Raw genomic sequence first — 18,952 nt, 5'->3', positions numbered from 1 at the left:
TGTTTAACAGCTGTGGGTCTCTCTGTGGTCACCTTCCCAGTTTGGCCATGTGAATGGTCAGATCCCCAAAGGCGGATTTCTGGGACACTGGCTGTACAAGTAATTTTAACGGGAACTAAAAGTGGGTTAAGGTCCCTGCTCAGGGTTTGCAGGATTAAATCCAAGTACAGCTGTGAGGGATAAGTGTGTTAGATACACAGAGCCAGGAGAGTGCCAGTGGTGACTTCTGCCACTGTGTTTCTTCCCTAAGATTTGTGCAGCTGAAACCTCCTTCTTTCCCCAGGCGCTGCAGTTTCTCCGGAAGAATTCCTCTAAGTATCGTTTCAGACGCACCAGGATGCTGCCGGTGAGTGGCGCCTTCCACACCCGCCTGATGGAGCGAGCCGTGGAGCCCCTGACGCAAGTTTTAAAGGCAATCGACGTTAAGAAGCCTCTGGTTTCCGTCTACTCCAACGTCCACGGGCACAGATACACGCATCCCACGCACATCCAGAAGCTGCTGGCCCAGCAGGTGGTCTCCCCAGTGAAGTGGGAGCAGACGATGCATGCCATATACGAAAGGAAAAAGGGCAGCGAGTTCCCCAAAACTTTCGAAGTAGGCCCCGGGCAGCAGCTGGGAGCCATCCTGAAGAGCTGTAACTTGCAGGCCTGGAAGTCCTACAGCCCCGTGGACGTGCTGCAGACCCTCGAACACGTGGACCCGGACCCCGAGGAGTCCCCAAGATGACCATGGGGGGCTCAAATGGATGAACCCCTGTGCCCTCCTGAGAAGAGGCTATGAGCCGCACCCACCACACCCTCCCTTCCTGACAGCTCCTCTTCTGAGTGAAAGGGATTGTTTGCAACGTGCTTTGAAGGCCACATAAAAAGCCCTAAGTGAGTATTTCTTTACATGACCCAGTCCATTTCTCCCCCTTGGAAAAAATCTTTGGATATTAGGAAGGACGCCACAGGGCTGCCAGCCCTGCACCATAGGTGGGTGTGCCAACTCAGCGGGATGGGGAGGGTAGGGTGCTGCAGCCTCATGCCAGCCCCTGCCCTGCCTTGCAGGTACTGGGAACATGCTGGTGGGGACTCATGTCTGGCCAGTGCCAGGGGAGCCCCTTCACCACCCCCCAGGGCTCCTTTGTCACAAATCTAAAAGGTTTTAGAACCCAATTGGCCTTGGCAGTTTTGTTCACCCCCTCACTTGACAGCTGGAAGACAGAGTCCTACATTTGTTGACATACCCAAGACATACATATTGAGTGCCTGCTGTGTGCCAGTGAGTGGGCTGTTGTGGTAGAAGCGTACTTGAGTGAGGTGCAGGGTGTGGGGAGTGCCAGGAAGGAAGGGCAGCTGAGGCTCTGGTCCTAGGGGTGGGACCATAGGACTGTGGTTACTGCAGGTCTGCAGGGTGCCGGAGGGAGCACAGCACATACCTGCCTCGGACCTGACCCCCGGCTCCATGTCCCGTCCTTGGACGGAGCAGCTCCTGCATGAATATCAAATATGAGACATTCCAAGCTGCTTGGGTGGTGGTTCATTATTCAGATAGTGGGAAAACATTGCGAATCAACTCTTAAATGTTACCATTTGTGGCCGGGCACGGTGGCTCACGCCTGTAATCCCAGCGCTTTGGGAGGACAAGGCAGGTGGATCACAAGGTCAGGAGTTTGAGACCAGCCTGGCCAATATGATGAAACCCCGTTTCTTCTAAATATACAGAAATCAGTCAGGCACGGTGGCAGGCACCTGTAGTCCCAGCTACTCGGGAGGCTGAGGCAGGGGAATTGCATGAACCCAGGAAGCAGAGGTTGCAGTGAGCCAAGATCATGCCACTGCACTCTAGCCTGGGCAACAGAGCAAGACTCTTGTCTCAAAAGTTGTAGGGTTTCTCACTGTTAGTTCTGTGGCATTTCTCCGAAGCGCCCTGCCGGCCTTTGGGCAGAACCCTGTTTCGTTCTATGGGACTATCCATTGTTGGCCAGCTGTCCTGGTGCTGGGCCATTACACGCCAGCAGCATTTCCAGGCATTGTGACCCTCTGACCCCCAAACACCCTGCACGTCTCCATGAAGCCCTGGGTTAAAACACCAACAAAAGCAGACACACTGATTCCCACTGCAGCCTGCATGCATGTCCCTTGAAGCATGATAGTTCTTTGGAAAGAACTATGTCTCAAATCTTTATTGCACAAAGAAATGCTTCTTTTAAGTACTAAGCCTGTTTGAAGCCCTTTCCCTGAGAGCTTCAAGCAGTGGCAGCCTGAGGAGACCCAGACTCTCCACATCCAGGTTCTCTGGCAATGCTGCGGGCAGGATGGCATTGTAGGGTCATGTTCAGCTCTGAGGGAGGGGGTCTGCTTTCCGAGGAGTCGGGAACAGCAGGCCTTACCGCTTGCTCTCTGGGCACTGCCCTTGTCCTCGTGTCCTGGGGTGGCACTAGCAGATCTAAGACCAGGAAGGGGGAAGAGACAGTAAAGAGCGTATGGTGCTGCCTTAACAAAGACTCTGGAAAGCTGTCAGTATCACCTGTAGTGCGGGGGCTGCCCCATAGGTAACCCAAAGGTGAGGGCAGGCAGCAGTCCCCGCTTCTCTACCCCTGCTCCTTTGGACAATCCCTACAGAGGGGCAGGGATGGGCAGACACGGGGAGTCGGAGTCAGAGCCCAGAGTCCTGGGGTGAGCCACGCAGAGTCCTACGTCTTGTTCCTTGGTGGGAACTTGGCAGGTTCCTGGCCCTTTAAGGAAGTGCCAATGGGTGGCTTTGGTCCCAGCACACTGGCCCAGCCCTTGGTGAAAACTGACTCTGCCACCACATGTCTGGGCCTCACGTCCTAGGAGAACCTTGCCTGTTTCTCTAGGCCTGCGTGGCAGTGGGGCCCTTCCTCACCAAGATAGTGAGATCCCATCTCTACAAAAATATAAAATGGGCCAGTGATCAGCCTCTCCTCAGTTTGTCAGGAGAACCCCAGATGCGAGGAAAGGGTGGTGTAGAGGTGAGCAGACCCTCTCACACCTCTGCTCACCCAGTAGGCACTGCCAGATGGTGGGGTGGGTTCAGGGGCAGGTGGGAGGTGGACAGCCTGAGTGTGGGTCTAGGGGACCTGGGTGAAACAGCAGATGTAGAGGTGGGGAGAGAACACCCCACACTCAGAGTGCAGGCAGCATATGACAAGGCCACCCTTAGGCCACACCTCGGCCCCACGGCTCGTCTGCAGAAGCTCCTAAGCCCACCGTTTTCACTGCATGTGTTTCTGGTGGCCTTTGGTCAGTGGGCTAATCAGGGGTGGAAAAGGGTCCATGGCTGGGTGGAATGTCCAAGACCACCTGCAGTGTGGTCTTAAAAAACAAAAACAAAAAAGGCTGCCAAGGGCCAGACCTTGGGGAGAGAAAGAGAAAACTAAGGAGGCCTAGCGAGGCTGCCCTTTGGTCTGGAGGGCCGGAGGACACTGGAGCAGGATGCAGGGTCTGCCCAGCCTGCCTGGGGGTGTGGAACAGCTGCATCTCCTGGACTAGCTCTGGGGACAGGCAGGGAACAGAAAGGGCCTGGCTGGGAAGATGAGGCTGCAGAGGGTCCAGGAGGGTTGGAGGCTGCAGGATGGTGGCTGGCCCGGCCCAGCTTTGACATTTAGGGTGGAGGGCAGACAGAGCCCACGTCCCGGGAGGGAGGCCTAGTGGGGTCCAGAAATGGCACAAGGCCAAGGCCCAGGGCAGGTACCAAGCCCACGAAGTACAGGGCTGCCCTCCTGCACCTGGTGCCCATTGTCTTGCACCAGCCTTCCCACCATGCCCTCCCTGTAAGGGAGCCAGGCCTGCATCCCTCTGGCAGGAAGTACGTGCAGGGAGAGACAGGCATCACCTAACGAGGAACTAAAATCCCCAACAGTGGATTTCAGGCCACAGACCAGGACAGGAGAGAAGGCAAACCATCGGGTCAAACCAAGATACCATTTGTGGTCCCCAGGTGCTGGGAAGAGCCTGATTAGAAGTACCAGGCCCCGCCCTCCCCACCAACACAGTGCGCCCTCTCTGGGGCAAGAGGAAGCCCGCACTGGTGCTGCCAACCCCTAGAGGGGACCAGAGACTGCTGGAAACCAACATTTTATTGCGCACTCCGGCTCCTCAGAATCTATTCCAGTGGATTCTGGGCATTGCATCACACAGGGGTGTGACCAGCACTCCCCCTGCTGCCTGCCTGTGGGCAGGGACAGGAGTGAATGGCTCTTCCTGGGCACAGGCCATAGTTAACTGGTAACAAGCTCCGAGCCATAGGAATTCAAACTGGAGGAAAAAAAAAAAACCTGAGTATAAAACCTCAGCAGTGTTCCAGCACTATGTCAGAGTTTAAATATAAAAAGGGATCATAAGAAAACAGTTAAAACGACAACACCAGTAGGCCGCCACCTCCAGGGCAGTGCCAGGGCAGTGGTCGCAGGGGTGGAGCCAGCCCCACCCTGAGCCATGGGGGCCTCACTTGAGCAGCAGGTGCAGACCCCCGCTGAACATCGCCAGCAGCAGCGCCAGGAGTGCCAGCAGCACTGCCTGTTTGCGGGACACCTGCGGGAGCAAAGCCGAAGAGTCAGGGCTCGGAGCAGGCCCCAGCAATGAGGCCCAACAGGGGTGACAGCGGAGTGCCAAAGGGAAGCCCAGGGAGGTGGGGACTGGGAAGGAGCTGGGGGGGTCCAGAGAAGGAGTTCAGGAGACGGGGAAAGTGGCTCTGAGGATATCGCCCTAAAGGCCAGCGGGGCCTGGGGCTGCCAGTCTGCGGGACACAGGCAAAGACACCTGGTAGACACAGGTGAGGGCGGTCAGCTGCCCTGGTGGTGGGCGGTGGGGAGTGGGCAGTATGGGACCAGGCGGCTAGGAAGGCTGCTCGGGGAGGCACCTGCTCAGGCCAGGAGATGAGTCCTCTCTGTTGGTGAAGGCTCTCGGGGCAGAGGGAGAAACAGGACCCTGTACTGGTTTGTGCACTCACAACCAGGAATCTCAAACCCAAAAGCCAGTGGGACCAGGCAGATGTGGAAATGGGACACAGAAGATGACAGGGAGCAGAGGGGACTGCGGCGCCCTGAGGAGCGGCTCTGACAGCCCTCTCTGGCCATAGCGCAAGTCAGGTACAGAAATCTCAAGGCTCTTACCCAGGACCCGGAGCTCAGGGATCTCCAGAGCCTCACTATGTCCTCCTGGAAGTTAACGAAAACTTCCACGATACCGCTAAGAACATCCCCAATGTCGGTCCGGTCGAGGATGAAAGCGAGACCCGGGCTACAGACAATCAAGGGGATTGGGGGCAAAGCCGTTACCACAGGAACAGGTAACGACAGCCTGTACTTAGATGACATCATCACAGATGTAGGGAGCAGGGGGCCTGCGCCCTCCCACCCCACAGCCACCTAGGCCCTTTCCCCGGGCGCCTCCACCCACAGAGGCCGCTCTGCATGGGCTGTTTGTGGTCAAATTCATTCCGATTTCCTGCTTCCTCCCCCAGCTGCCCACCAGCCCACTGGCCCTGTCTTCCGGAGCTGGCCACATGGAAAATAAACCCCCATTCTACAGGGCCCTGGCAAGTCACTACCCAGCGTTCTACCCCCCGAGACTAGCTGAGAGCCCCGGCCCCCAGGGTCTAGGATGCGAGCTCATGTAGCAGCTCCTTTTAAGACCATGGCGGAAATGGATCATCTGGGCTTGATAAGAAGGTGAGAGGGAAAAGGGCCCTGGGCTCTGCTTTATCTATTGCCCAGGAATGCCAGGGCCAGGTGGCAGGGGCCAGGGCCAGGAGCTGGGGGCTCCCAAGGAAGGTGCAGGCAGCAGCAAAGGATTTCAGTACAGCCCCAGAGTGTCAGGGGCACGTCCCCGCCAGGACTTCGTTGGGGCCCTGTGCTTCGTTCAGGGCATCCATCCACCACCCGGAGTCTCTCCCCAGGTGTAGAGGCCCCAACAGGGCACAGGCCGGTTACCTGTACATGGCCACCTCATAGAGCTGGGCCAGCCTCCGGGCCCTAAGGCTCACATCCATCTGGTCCGCGATGCAGGCCAGCTGCAGGGCCAGTGCGTCACTGTGGGGAGCACACACAGGAGTCAGGGGTGTGGCTGTGCCATGGAGGCCAAACGCACCTGGACCCACCCAGCCAATGGATTGTGTGCGGCTGAGAGTGGTCCAGAGGGTGAGAGATGGTGTCAGATTCGGGGCAGGTGGCGAGTGGGCTCCCTGCATCCCTCCTCCAGTTCCCACTTGGCCTCAGAGACACCCTCAAGGTCCCATCCATGGGACCCAGACACCAGAGATGCAAACCATTTCAAATGATCCCTGCTGGGCTGGCCAGAGACAGCAGGGAGCAGCGTGAGTGGGTGCCTGTCCTAGGCCCTCTTGTGCCCCACGTCTACCCACTAGCATAGCGAGCAGAGGGTTTGTGGTACAGGCTGAGCCCCACCTTGGGCGGGGAGGGGGAGAGGGCACTGGCGCCTGGGGCAACCGAGTGAACAGGTGAGTCTCCCAAAGCAGCCCGCCTGAGCACCCAGGGATGACAGATCATGCAGAACTCAGGGGTCTCTGAGCTTCCCTGGAGAATCCTGGGGCAGGTCTGGGGAGCGCTGTGCCCCCCCTACAATGGCTGTGATGGCTTCCCACATGGGTTGCAGCTTACCTTCCTTTGTGGGAGGTGAGGCTATATAAGACCTGTGTCCTGGTTCCCAATCCTGAAACCAGCCCTGCTGGCACCACCCCTCTCAGAACGGGGGCACACACACCTACGCCTCACCACATCCGCTGCCACACAAAGACTGAAACATGGCCGGTCGCAGTGGCTCACGCCTGTCATCCCACAGGAGGCTGAGGCAGGCGGATTGAGACCAGCCTGGCAAACATGATAAAACCCCATCTCTACTAAAAATACAAAAATTAGCTGAGTGTGGTGTGTGCCTGTAATCCCAGCTACTCAGGAGGCTGAGGCAGGAGAATTGCTTGAACCCAACCTCAGGTGATCTGTCTGCCTCGGCCTCCCAAAGTGCTGGGATTACAGGTACGAGCCACTGAGCCTGGCCCAAATTCTTTCTTGCTTGATCTAAGAACCCTCTCTTGATCTGGATCTGGTCCCCTTTCTGCCAACAGAGCCACCTTCGAGAGGCCTTGATGTGCTCAGCAGGTTGCTAAAGGCCTGTCAAGCAAGGCCCCAGCACTGTGCCATTTGGACAGCCAGTGGCCCTAGGTCCGTCTTGGGACTGTGAACATGCTGGCTCTCCAGGGGTCTGTGAGCTGGTGTTGGGGCGGTGGGGTGTGGGGAAGTGACCGCAGGTCCGTCTTGGGACTGTGAACATGCTGGCTGTCCATGGATCTGAGCTGGTGTCAGGGGTGCGGGGTGGGGGTGGGGGCAGCAAAGTGAAGCTGCTCCCAGGGCAGAAGCCTCCATGCCCACATCTGGGGCATGTTCCTCGGGGGCCATGCCTGGGAGGCATCTGCAGACACTCCCTCCCTCTCAGAAGGTCTGCTCATCCAGCCCACCCCTGAAGTCAATACCAGGCATGGGGCAGAGCTGGGGCCCAAGGCAGGCCACAGGGACCTACCTGTTCTCCATGCATTCCAAAGGGTCCTCCACAGGGTCCAGGTCCTCTTCAGGGTCACTCCCACCGACAACCTCCATGGTCAGGGGATGCACGAACTGTTCACACAGGAGGGTCTCCATCAAGATGTCGCTGGAGAGGGGTCTAACTTCAGACATTTCTCCTCTGGGGCAAAAAGAGTACAACTGGACCCCTCAGAACTGAGCAATCTGGGGCTCACTCAGAGGATGACCCCCAGGATTGCATAGCCCTACTTGCCCTCTCTCTTGATCCGCTAACACCATCAACATCCCCCAACCCCAGCTCCCACAGGCATGAATCCTGCTACATGCTGGCTGTGTGCCTCCAGGCAAGACACCCAGCATCTGGGGACTTGATTCAGAAGGGCCCTTGCTTGCTTTCTTCCTTTTTTTGAGACGGATTCTTGCTCTGTCGCCAGGCTGGAGTGCAGTGGCACCATCTCGGCTCACTGCAGTCTCTGCCTCCTGGGTTCAAGCAATTATTCTGCCTCAGCCTCCCAAGCAGCTCGGACTACAGACGCGCGCCACCACGCCCAGCTAATGTTTTGTATTTTTAGTAGATACGGAGTTTCACCATGTTGGCCAGGCTGGTCTGCACCACTTAGCAGAAGACCACACCTGTTCTTTGGTGTCTGGCAAAATGAGAAAGATGTTACCACAATCCCTATTCCCAGAGACCATCGCTAATTCTTCTAGTGTTTTTCCTAAACTCGTGTGGGCATCACACATCCGTCTTCAACTCCCAAACCCCCCTTTTCTTCAGGGTGGCCCTGCATCCTCATCCATCTAAGCCAGCCATGGCTCTCCTCTCCCCCAGGTTCCCAGCATCTCTTGCAGCTGGTGACAGCCATGTCACCCAGTTCTGGTCAATGAGGGCTCAGAGGCTGGAGGCAGTGGTTGGATGCCAGGGAGCAGACAGATAGCTGGGGCAGCTCAGCTCTCCTTCCTCCAAAGATGGAGCTGCAGCAGGTGGCCAGGAATAGCAGAGATGGGAGGCAGAGAGCGCCCAGGCCTGAGGGTGTCCTGAGCTACCTCCTCCAACTGTGTTTAAGAAAAATGAACCCAAATCTGTCCTCATCACCATTCACTGAGTTTTCTGTTCTTTGACACCAAAGGCCTTCCTAAGTATGATCACTGCAGATTCTCAGATCAATAAATGTTTCATCATGATGGCAGAAGGGACCTGATTCACCATAATGTACCCCACAGAGTACCAAACAGCCTTAGATCTCGGAAATGATGATGATGCTGACTGTGGGATGAGAATCTTAACGGCCTAGTTGAAAGCCCAGCTCTGGCAGTTAGCAGCAGTGTGTCTGTTTCTTCATCTGTGAAATGGGTTTGATGGTCTGAGTACCCTTCCCTGGGCTATGGGGAAGAAGAAACAAGGAACTCCTTAGTAGTCTAAACAGAGCCTGGCATACTGGGAGGAAGCTGGCACTAACCATTACCACCTTTGTGCTTCAACTCATTATTTTCTTACTATAATGCCCTGGGTGTTATGAATTTTTAATTCCCCATGCCTACTGATAGAACGCTCCGCTCTCCCACTGTCTCACTGAACTGTTTGTTTGTTCAAACAAGACACTGAGGCTTGGAGAAGTTCATGATTGAGCCAAGAAGGGACAGAGCTCCAAATCTCCCTATTCCCCAAGCCAGGGAGGACTGATGGCAGGCAGGACCCACAGGGCAGCCCTCTCACAGGCCTAGGCACGAGTGGGTTCTCATAACTTGCTTTCACCATTAAAAGGAATGGATGGGCTGGGCATGGTCACGCCTGTAATCCCAGCACTTTGGGAGACTGAGACGGGTGGATCACCTGAGGTCGGGAGTTCAAGACCAGCCTGACCAACATGGAGAAACTCTGTCTCTACTAAAAATAGAAAATTAAGACGGGCTCGGTAGCTCATACCTGTAATCCCAGCACCCTGGGAGGCCAAGGTGGGCAGATCACAAGGTCAGGAGTTCGAGATTAGCCTGGCCAACATGGTGAAACCCCATCTCTACTAAAAATACAAAAAATTAGCTGGGCATGGTGGCACATGCCTGTAACCCCAGCTGCTCTGGAGGCTGGGGCAGGAGAATCACTTGAACGCAGGAGGAGGAGGTTGCAGTGAGCGGAGATAGTGCCACTGCACTCCAGTCTCGGTGACAGAGCAAGACTGTTGAGAAAAAAAAATACAAAGTTAGCCGGGTGTGATGGTACTTGCCTCTAATCCCAGCTACTCAGAAGGCTGAGGCAGGAAAATCGCTTAAACCCAGGAGGCGGAGGTTGTGGTGAGCTCATGCCATTGCACTCCAGTCTGGGCACAAGAGCAAAACTCCGTCTCAAAATAAAATTAAAAGCCAGCTGTCGTGGTACACGCCCATAGTCCCAGCTACTTGGGAGGCTGAGGCAAGAGAATCGCTTGAACCTGGGAGGCGGAGACTACAGTGAGCTCTGATCGTGTAACTACATTCCAGCCTGGGTGACACAGCTAGATTCTGACTCAAAAGGAAAAAAAATAAAATTTCACAGGTGAGATGTTTTTACATTGTATAGATTGCCAGCAGTGTGTGTGTGAAGGTGGCATTAAAAAGAACTTCATCCAGAACTGCTGGCTGCCGTGGGTGTCTATGCAAATAGCCATTTCCCTAAGAAAGCAGCTCCAGCCCTCGTTTGCTTGTCCCGCATTCCCTACCCCTTCTCTCCTGCTCTGTGCTCCTGTGGAAACCAGACTACCTCCATACCCCGCAAAGCGAGAGCCGCAGTGGAAACTCAGCTCACTGTGAGCTGAGCTGTGAGCTGCACTGAGCCTCGCCTTGATCCCCTGTCCCAACATCCCCCAAAGCACTTTGGAAGGTGGAGGCGGGTGGATCACCTGAGGTCAGGAGTTTGAGACCAGCCTGGCCAACATGGTGAAACCCCGTCTCCACTAAAAATACAAAATCAGCCAGGCATGGTGGCACTCACCTGTAATCCCAGCTACTTGGGAGACTGAAGCAGGATAATTGCTTGAACCTGGGAGGTGGAGGCTGCAGTGAGCCCAGATCGCACCACTGCACTCCAGCCTGTGCTATAGGGCAAAACTCTGCCTCAGAGAAAAAAAATTAGAATGGCTCTACTAAGCCGGGCGTGGTGGCTCATGCCTGTAATCCCAGCACTTTGGGAGGCCGAAGCGGGTGGATCACGAGGTCAAGAGATCGAGACCATCCTGGTCAACAAGGTGAAACCCCGTCTCTACTAAAAATACAAAAAATTAGCTGGGCATGGTAGTACGTGCCTGTAATCCCAGCTACTCAGGAGGCTGAGGCAGGAGAATTGCCTGAACCCAGGAGGCAGAGGTTGCGGTGAGCCGAGATCGTGCCATTGCACTCCAGCCTGGGTAACAAGAGCGAAACTCCGTCTCAAAAAAAAAATTGGCTCTACTAGTAACACCTATTGCACAAGACCGTTGTGAGGATGAAATGACCCAGCACAAGAGTAAACCGCTGAGAGAGGAGCTGCTGCTCTTAACAGTTTCTGCTTCTCAGCCCAAGGCCTGGCAGAGCAGACATACGTTTGTTGACTGAAGACATGAAGGCAATCTATTCCCAGAGGACCCACCATGAGGTCACTGCAGCTGCAGATCCAGGAAACTGGACTGGTTTTATTATCTTTTTTTTTCCAACAAACTTGCAAATGAGTAGGTAAAACCCTTCTTTGGTGAAGGAAGACACACCTAACCATGTGTCCCCACCCAGGCTGCAGCCCACACTTGGCCTCCTACACACTCACCAGTGGAAACACCAGCGGCCAGTCGGAAGCCCTGTTTTACCCTAAGAGGTTAGGATGCAAATCTAACGTGTGCAGAAGAAGCGCCACACCCGCAGCCTTGAGGGCACCTGCAGGGCTCACAGTGGGCAGGAGGGCAGATTCTGAACAGAGCAGCCTGCATTTGGTGAACAGCTCTGCACTCAACAGCATGCCTAGGGCTCATCTGAGAGATGAGGAAATGCCAGCTACCTCCCAGGCCCCTCCCAGGTCATTCAAAAGCCCAAGCAGGTAGAGATGCATCCTGCACAGCCCTCAGCAGGTGTTCAAGGGCTGAGGCTGCAGGATCGTGGGGGTGGGGTCGAGCTCCTTGTAGGGACCCTCAGACTCTCAGGATCTCACTCAGTCCAGTCTAAGCAAGTGGGATCTGACACTTCCTGTTTCACAGGCAGGCAAACCAAGAGGGCCAGGGGCCACTCTGGGGTCACAGGGACGGTCAGCTGAGTCGGCCCAGCTAGAAATCCCTAGTCCAGGCTGGGGACGGTGGCTCCCGCCTGTAATCCCAGCACTTTGGGAGGTGGAGGCAGGTAGATCACCTTTGGTCAGGAGTTTGAGACCAGCCTGACCAACATGGAGAAACTCTGTCTCGACTAAAAATACAAAAAATTAGCTGGGCATGGTGGTGCATGCCTGTAATCCCAGCTACATGACAGACTGAGGCAGGAGAATCACTTGAACTGGGGAGGTGGAGGCTGGGCACAGTGAGCCAAGATGACGCCATTGCACTCCAGCCTGGGCAACGAGAACAAAACTCTGCCTCAAAAAAAAAAAAAAAAACCTGGTCCAGTCTTCTGTATTGGCACAGCCTGGTCCTGGACCATGAGGGTGGGGTGACACAAAGCCCTTGGAGCAGGCTCAACTCAGGTGCAACCCAGCAGGAAATGCCCTGACCTTGCAGCCAGGCTGGACCTCAGTTCCACTCCCTGCTTGGCCCCTGCTGTGTGAGGCAGATCTATCTGCTAACCTCTGAGCCTTACAGAAACAGCCAGGCCTCCAGGGCTGCTGAGAGGATGAAACGATACACTATTGTCCATTTTCCACCACCTCGCAGGGGCTCCATAAAAGCTGGTTAACTCAATCAACAGTCTCAGAAGAGGACATCAGAGGCCGCTCACAGCTCAGGATGCCACAGTGGATGCACAAGCTGCTGCCTTTCTGGAGGAGATTCAGCATCCATAAGTCACATATGCACATGACCTTTGATTCTCAGGATGCATCCCATACACCCCTGCAGGGACCTGGCAGCCCTCAAAATATGAAGCCACGGATCTGCAGGTGCTGCTGCGCCGTCATCACAGCCCTTTAGGAGACAGGCAGGCGGCACAAGCCTAGTTCAAGATCAGCCTGAGCAATATGGTGATACCCCCTACCTAAAAATAAACTGCAACCTCCACCTCTGAAAGTGAAGAGCAGAATGGACATGCAGGTAGGTATTCAAAGTATGGTTTTGACTGATTGTGTTGCACTTCTGCTCTACCATACAATGAAAAATCCTCAATCAAATCAAATCTAAGTTGGGGGACATCCATACAGTAAGGTTGTAAGAACCCTGACGCAGTGACTCACGCCTGTAATCCCAGCACTTTGGGAGACTGAGGCGGGCAGATCATGAGGTCAGGAGATCGAGACCATCCTGGCTAGCACAGTGAAACCCCGTCTCTACTAAAAATACAAAAACTAGCTGGGCAAGGTGGTACATGCCTGTAATCCCAGCTACTCGGTAGGCTGAGGCAGGAGAACTTGTTGAACCCAGGAGGCAAAGGTTGCAGTGAGCCAAGATTGCACCACTGCACTCCAGCCTGAGCGATGAGAGTAAGACCCTGTATCAAAAGATTAGGGGAGAGAGATTCTATTCTATGCCCTTTCCTGTTTAAACACCTATAAAAATAATCCTAACCGTAGAGGAAGTGTAACAGACTAATAATTCTCTTGACTGATTTTGAAATGACCCCAAAAAGGGGAAGCCTGTGCCTTTTTATCACCATGAGGGAAGCAGAGAATGCCAAGCAACCACCTGCGTCTACAGTTGTTGAAAAGTACATGTTTAAAACAAGTTCTGGGCTGGGCATAGTGGCTCCCTCCTGTAATCCCAGCACTCTGGGAGGCCAAGGCAAATGGATTACCTAAGGTCAGGAGTTCAAGACCAGCCTGGCCAATATGGTGAAACAATGTTTCTACTAAAAATACAAAAATTAGGTGGGCGTGATGATGGGCACCTGTAGTCCCAGCTACTTGGGGGGCTGAGGCAGGAGAGTCACTTGAACCTCGAGAGGCAGAAGTTGCAGTGAGCCAGATCGCGCCACTGTACTCCAACCTGGGTGACAGAGCAAGACTGACTAAAAAATAAAAAATGGGCAGGGCACGGTGGCTCACACCTGTAATCCCAGCACTTGGAGAGGCCGAGGTAGGCAGCTCACGAGGTCAGGAGTTCGAGACCAGCCTGGCCAACATAGTGAAACCCTGTCTCTACTAAAACAAAAATTAGCTGGGTGTGGTGGTGTGTACCTGTAATCCCAGCTACTTGGGAGGCTGAGGCAGAAGAATTGCTTGAACCCTGGAGGCGGAGGTTGCAGTGAGCAGAGATTCTGCCACTGCTTTCCAGCCTGGACACAGAGTGAGACTCCATCTCATAAATAAATAAACGAATAAATAAATAAAGATAAAACAAGCTCTGAAATGCTGAGGCTGAGGAATATGAAGACTGCTCACCCCAGCCCCAACCCGGAGGCTTGAGAGGCAGGCACTGCCCCTGGGCTCCGCTTCAGTGTTTGGGTCTCCCCTATGAACTTGCACCCCAGCCCTTTCACACCCCAGCTCTCCCCTTCATCCCCGCTGTGCTGCCAACATCCCCCAGGCAGGCACAGGGGACTCACTCCTTCTTCCTTGGGGCTTAGTCACTTCCTCCCTGCCCTCCCCGGGACAGAATTAGCTGCTCCTCATCTGTGTTGGTCCAGCACCTTGGGTAAACATACCTGGATTGGGCACTCAGCCCATCAAGGTCTCATTAAATGTTTACCTGTCTGTAGGCCCCAGCCAGCCGGGAACCTGCATGGCCCCAGCACAGAGCAGGGACCCAGTGAAAGCAGGTGAGAGGCAGACAGCCAGAGGAAGTCCTGAGAGTTCACTGTAAAATCCTGATGATGAGGGAAGGGGTTAATCAGGTGCTGGGCTCAGGATGGCAAGCTGTTCCTGGCCGGGAGACCCTGGACTGGACAGTGTCACCTTTTGTTAAAGGGCAGGAGGGAGAGCCCCATGGGGGCTGATGTAGCCCTGAAAAGGAGGTGAAGTGCTGCATGCAGGGCATACAGTAGAGGCAGCTCTCATTCTGAGTCTGGAGCTCTACAAAGGTGCACACCCATGCTAACCGCCTCCTGTTCCGAACTCAAGATCTATCTTCATGATGCGCCAGGGAATTTCAGCTTTTCCTGGAATCAGGCAGCTCTCTTTGCCCTCACATTGAGGGAGCCTTTAATCTACAAGCTACTGACACAATGTCATCTCTTGGCCGCACCTGTAATCTCAGCACTTTGAGAGGCTGAGGCGGGCAGAGACCAGCCTTGCCTACATGGCGAAACCCTGTCTCTATTAAACATACAAAAATTCAGCTGGGCACAGAGGCTCACACCTGTTATCCCGGCACTTTGGGAGGCCGAAGCGGGTGGAACACCTGAGGCTGGGAGTCAAGACCAGCCTGACCAACATGGAGAAACATCATCTCTACTAAAAATACAAAAATTAGCCGGGCGTGGTGGCGCATGACTGTAGTCCCAGCTACTCAGAAGGCTGAGGCAGGAGAATCGCTTGAACCCGGGAGGTGGAGGTTGCAGCGAGTGGAGATCACTACACTCCAGCCTGGTTGACAGAGTGAGACTGCATCTCAAAAAAAAAAAAAAACAATTAGCCTGGCATGATGACGCACACCTGCTACTCAGAGGCTGAAGCAGGAGAATCACCTGAACCCAGGTGGCGGACGTTGCAGTGAGCCGAGATCACGACACTGTACCCTAGCCTGGGCGACAGAGCAAGACTGTCTGTGCGGGGTGGGGAGGGGGAAGAATGCTTGATCTTAAATTTCCAAAATGACAGGGACCCTCACTCAAACAAGTAAGCTTCTCCCTTTGCTGCACAGCTTCTCGGTCTGTGTAACTGGGTGCCAAGTTCTATCCCACCCCCAGAAAAACAGGTTTACTATGCAGTGCCTGGCAAGGCCCAGCGGTGTTTTGTATTGTCATATCCTAATATTGACACTAGGAAAATCAGCTGCCCTCTGTGCCCGCCCCTCTCCGGGCTGCCTCGGGGCCAACAAGGAACTTGGGGCCTCAGACTGATTTGCTGACATTCTATGTTTCTCCCAGGGCCTGGCCTCAACCAACCAGTGGCAGGACAGAGAGAGGCAAGGCAGCGGCCACCTATGTCCTGTTCAGATACACTGCTGGCTTCCTGGTGACCGCCAACGGTAAGACTCATGCCAAGACTTCCTCCACACTGCTGAAACTGTTCTGAGCACAGCGTAGTCAAACTCCCATGGGATCCACTAAGTCTGCAGCAAGGGAAGCAAAAAGCCATTCGTTATCTACACATTTAATAGATTCACTAAAAACGGGATGCTTTCCAGGGAGAGGGGAAAATACCACCAGCAGCGGTGTCAGTTTCAAGCCTCACTGGCAAATCAAGCCCTTCCTCAATTACCTCCTTCCGTCTATTTGAGATGGGATCAGAAGTGGGGAAAAAAGTACACCGTTATTAGTAGTCTCTGGTTTCTTTGCAGCTATGACTCCAGCTGTCACTTTTTTTTTTAGATGGAGTCTCATGTTAGCCCAGGCTGGAATGCAGTGGCACCATCTCTGCTCACTGTAATCTCCACCTCTTGGGTTCAAGTAATCCTCACAAAGTGCTGGGATCATAGGCGTGAATCAAATGTGCAAGAATCTCAAACTATCTTAACATCTTAACACAATTTTAAAGGGCAGGGTGTGGAGACTCAGGCCTATAATCCCAGGAACCGGGACTGCAGGCATGCACGCCACCAGGCTCAACTAATCTTTTTTTTTTGATAGAGACAGGGTTTCACCATGTTGGCCAGGCTAATCTCAAACTCCTGACCTCAAGTGATCCTCCCAAAGTGCTGGGACTATAGGCGTAAGCCACCCCACCCAGCCCCAGATGTCATTTTAATTTTAATTTATGCAGCCCCTCTATCTAGCCATAGAGTACCCAAGCTGTAACAGACACCAGGGATCTACCATTTGATGCTCTTTGATTTTGAGATGAAATCTTGCTCTGTTGCCCAGGCTTGAATGCAGTGGTGTGATCTAAGTTGCAACCTCCCAGGTTCAAGCAGTTCTCCTGCCTCAGCCTCCCAAGTAGCTGGGATTACAGGCACACACCACCACCACACCTGGCTAAATTTTGTAATTTTTATAGAGATTGGGTTTTGCCATGTTGGCCAGGCTAGGAACTCCTGACCTCAGGTGATCCATCTCCCTTGGCCTCCCAAAGTGCTAGGATTACAGACCTGAGCCACCGCACCCAATCTGATGCTCCATTTTTTGAGACAGGGTCTTAAACTGGCGTGATCATGGCTCACTGCAGCCTCAACCCGAAGCTCAGATAATCCTCCAAACTCAGCCTCCTGGGTAGCTGGGACCAGAGGTACATGCCACCGTGCCCAGCTAATTTTTTGTATTTCTAGTAGACACATGGCTTCACCAGTCTGGTCTCAAACTCCTGAGCTCAAGCAATCCTCCAGCCTCAGCCTCCCAAAGTGCTAGGATTACAGGCTTGAGTCAAATGTGTCAGAATCTGTCTTAATGTCCTTAAGATAACAAAAAAAGTCCAGGTGTGAAGGCTCACGCCTGTAATCCCAGAGTAGCTGGGACTACAGGCATGCGCCACAACACCCGATAGTTTTTTGTATTTTTAGTAGAAACGGGGTCTCACCATGTTAGCCAGGCTGGTCTAGAACTCCTAACCTCAGGTGATCCACTTGCCTCGGCCTCCCAAAGTGATGGGATTACAGGCGTGAGCCACCGCGCCCACCCAGCAGGAGTATTTAAACACCCAAACAGTGCCACTTCCTGAGAATTTATTCCAATGGTATCCCCTAAGTAGAAATCGAGGTAACCCCAGGGAGGCCACTAACTTGATTGGGGCTTTCTTCACCCCTAGCCAGAAACCTCAGGGAGACCTTTCTGCAGAATGGACAGAACAAACTGAGTTTTGGAGAGATGGAGTAACCCTTCCGAGGCCACAGGGCTGTCGGACAGTGGAAAAAGGTTTTGGCTTGGCTTCCCATAAAGGGCCCTTGGCTTCTAGCTGGACAACTCTGGCATTTCTGTGCCTCTTGGGACTGAAGTGTTTCTCCACCTGGAAAATGAGGCCTCCTGCTCCCAGGGGAAGACAGAAGTTAAGACCTTCCTGAAGCCATTGCCCACCCTAATGTGGGAAGATGAGGCTGACACCAACCCTCCCTGGCCATAGTAAACACCGCATTAAAACAGCAACAAAAATGTTACAACATTAAGAGCAGAGGCAGCAGCAACAACGTCCTGCCCCTTGAGTGGCTCGTTGTAGCAAAACTGAGAACAATTAACGGCTTGAAAGTGATGGCATTTAGGCCAGAGCCCAGACAACAACCAGCTCCGAACCCCTAATCCTTGTCATGACCGCGCCCCGCAGGCGGAGGAACCCCTCTCGGGTCACCCGCAGGGGCGCACCTCCAGTTTACCAACAAGGTCCCACGCCCCAGCCGGGCTCCGCCCCGCCCGGGGCGCACCTGCGCAGGGCGCGTGGAGCAGGTGCGGGCGAGCGGCTGCGCGCCGCTCCGCCTGCACGTTCCTGTTCCGGACTTTCTGGGCCTCCCGTTACGAAGCCTTTCCTCGGCCCGTCCTCAGGTGCGCAGTGCCCCGGGGAGCCCGGTCCCGGCGGGGACAGGTGCCCGACGCCATCTTCCCTCTTTTAAGGGCACTGGGGCTGTGCGACCGCGACCGTGGGCTGGCGGTGCCGCTCTGCGCTCTGGCCGGGTCCGCACGACTGCAGAGGTCGGAGCCCGGTCCCCGAACGCCGCGATCGAGGACGGTGAGGGGGCCGATGGGGCGTCCGGCCTTCGGGGCGAGACGCAGAAGGACCACCCATTGCACAGACGCGGAGACTGAGGGCCGCGCCTGGCACCATCGCCGGGAGGCGTCGGAGCCGGAGTCCCGGGACGTCGCCCCGCAAGGGACTCGCCCACGACTTGCAGGAGCGGAAAGACCTGGCATGGGTCCCCAAAGTTTCAGCCGCTCGGCACCCGGGGCCGCGGCCTAGGCGCTAATCGCGGGGCTAGAGCCGGGGATGAGGGACGGCAGCAGGGTCGGGAGCACTCACCTGGCGGCGGCGGTGATGGTGGCACCGTCTGCGACCCAGCCGGGAGGCGTCGTGTCTGCGGCCCGGGGACCCGCGCGGGACCTAATAGGCCCGGGCACCCCGCCCCGCCCCGCCCCGTGCCGCCCCGCCCCGGGAGCTGCCTCTCGCACCCCGAGCGCGGAATCCTGGACTGGGGTCTGAATGGCATTGGCAACAGAACCGCTACAAGTCCGGCCCGTTGGCTTGTTTACGGCCT

General features: G+C 54.9%; 2 protein-coding genes across 4 annotated transcripts in view; one reads left to right on the top strand and one right to left on the bottom strand.

The window, feature by feature from the left end:
• Nucleotides 1–18,952, top strand: part of LOC105732413 (malonyl-CoA-acyl carrier protein transacylase, mitochondrial-like) — a 29,309-nt gene that overhangs the window by 9,549 nt on the left and 808 nt on the right. The window contains exons 4-6 of one of the 3 annotated variants that reach the window (XR_010339397.1): nucleotides 284–876; nucleotides 12,404–12,778; nucleotides 15,708–15,808. Coding sequence is in view for 1 of the 3 variants with exons in the window: in XM_064368179.1 (XP_064224249.1) it covers nucleotides 284–727 (444 nt within the window). In the remaining 2 variants the exon portion in view is untranslated. Of the gene's footprint in view, nucleotides 1–283; nucleotides 1,159–12,403; nucleotides 12,779–15,707; nucleotides 15,809–18,952 lie in introns of those variants that run through there. The other 2 variants (XR_010339398.1, XM_064368179.1) reach the window with 2 other exon arrangements.
• Nucleotides 4,074–18,763, bottom strand: BIK (BCL2 interacting killer). The gene is made up of 5 exons (XM_064368180.1): nucleotides 18,718–18,763; nucleotides 7,543–7,704; nucleotides 5,940–6,038; nucleotides 5,121–5,247; nucleotides 4,074–4,539 (listed from the first exon to the last, which is right to left on the bottom strand). Exons 2-5 carry the CDS (start codon nucleotides 7,695–7,697, stop codon nucleotides 4,453–4,455), a joined length of 468 nt encoding a protein of 155 aa, XP_064224250.1. The 5' UTR covers nucleotides 7,698–7,704; nucleotides 18,718–18,763; the 3' UTR covers nucleotides 4,074–4,452.

Source organism: Aotus nancymaae, unplaced genomic scaffold (assembly GCF_030222135.1).
Source record: "Aotus nancymaae isolate 86718 unplaced genomic scaffold, 86718_ANA_hifiasm-v0.15.2.pri h1tg000076l, whole genome shotgun sequence".
NCBI lineage: Eukaryota > Metazoa > Chordata > Mammalia > Primates > Aotidae > Aotus > Aotus nancymaae.
This window is presented reverse-complemented; position numbering and strand designations above follow the sequence as displayed.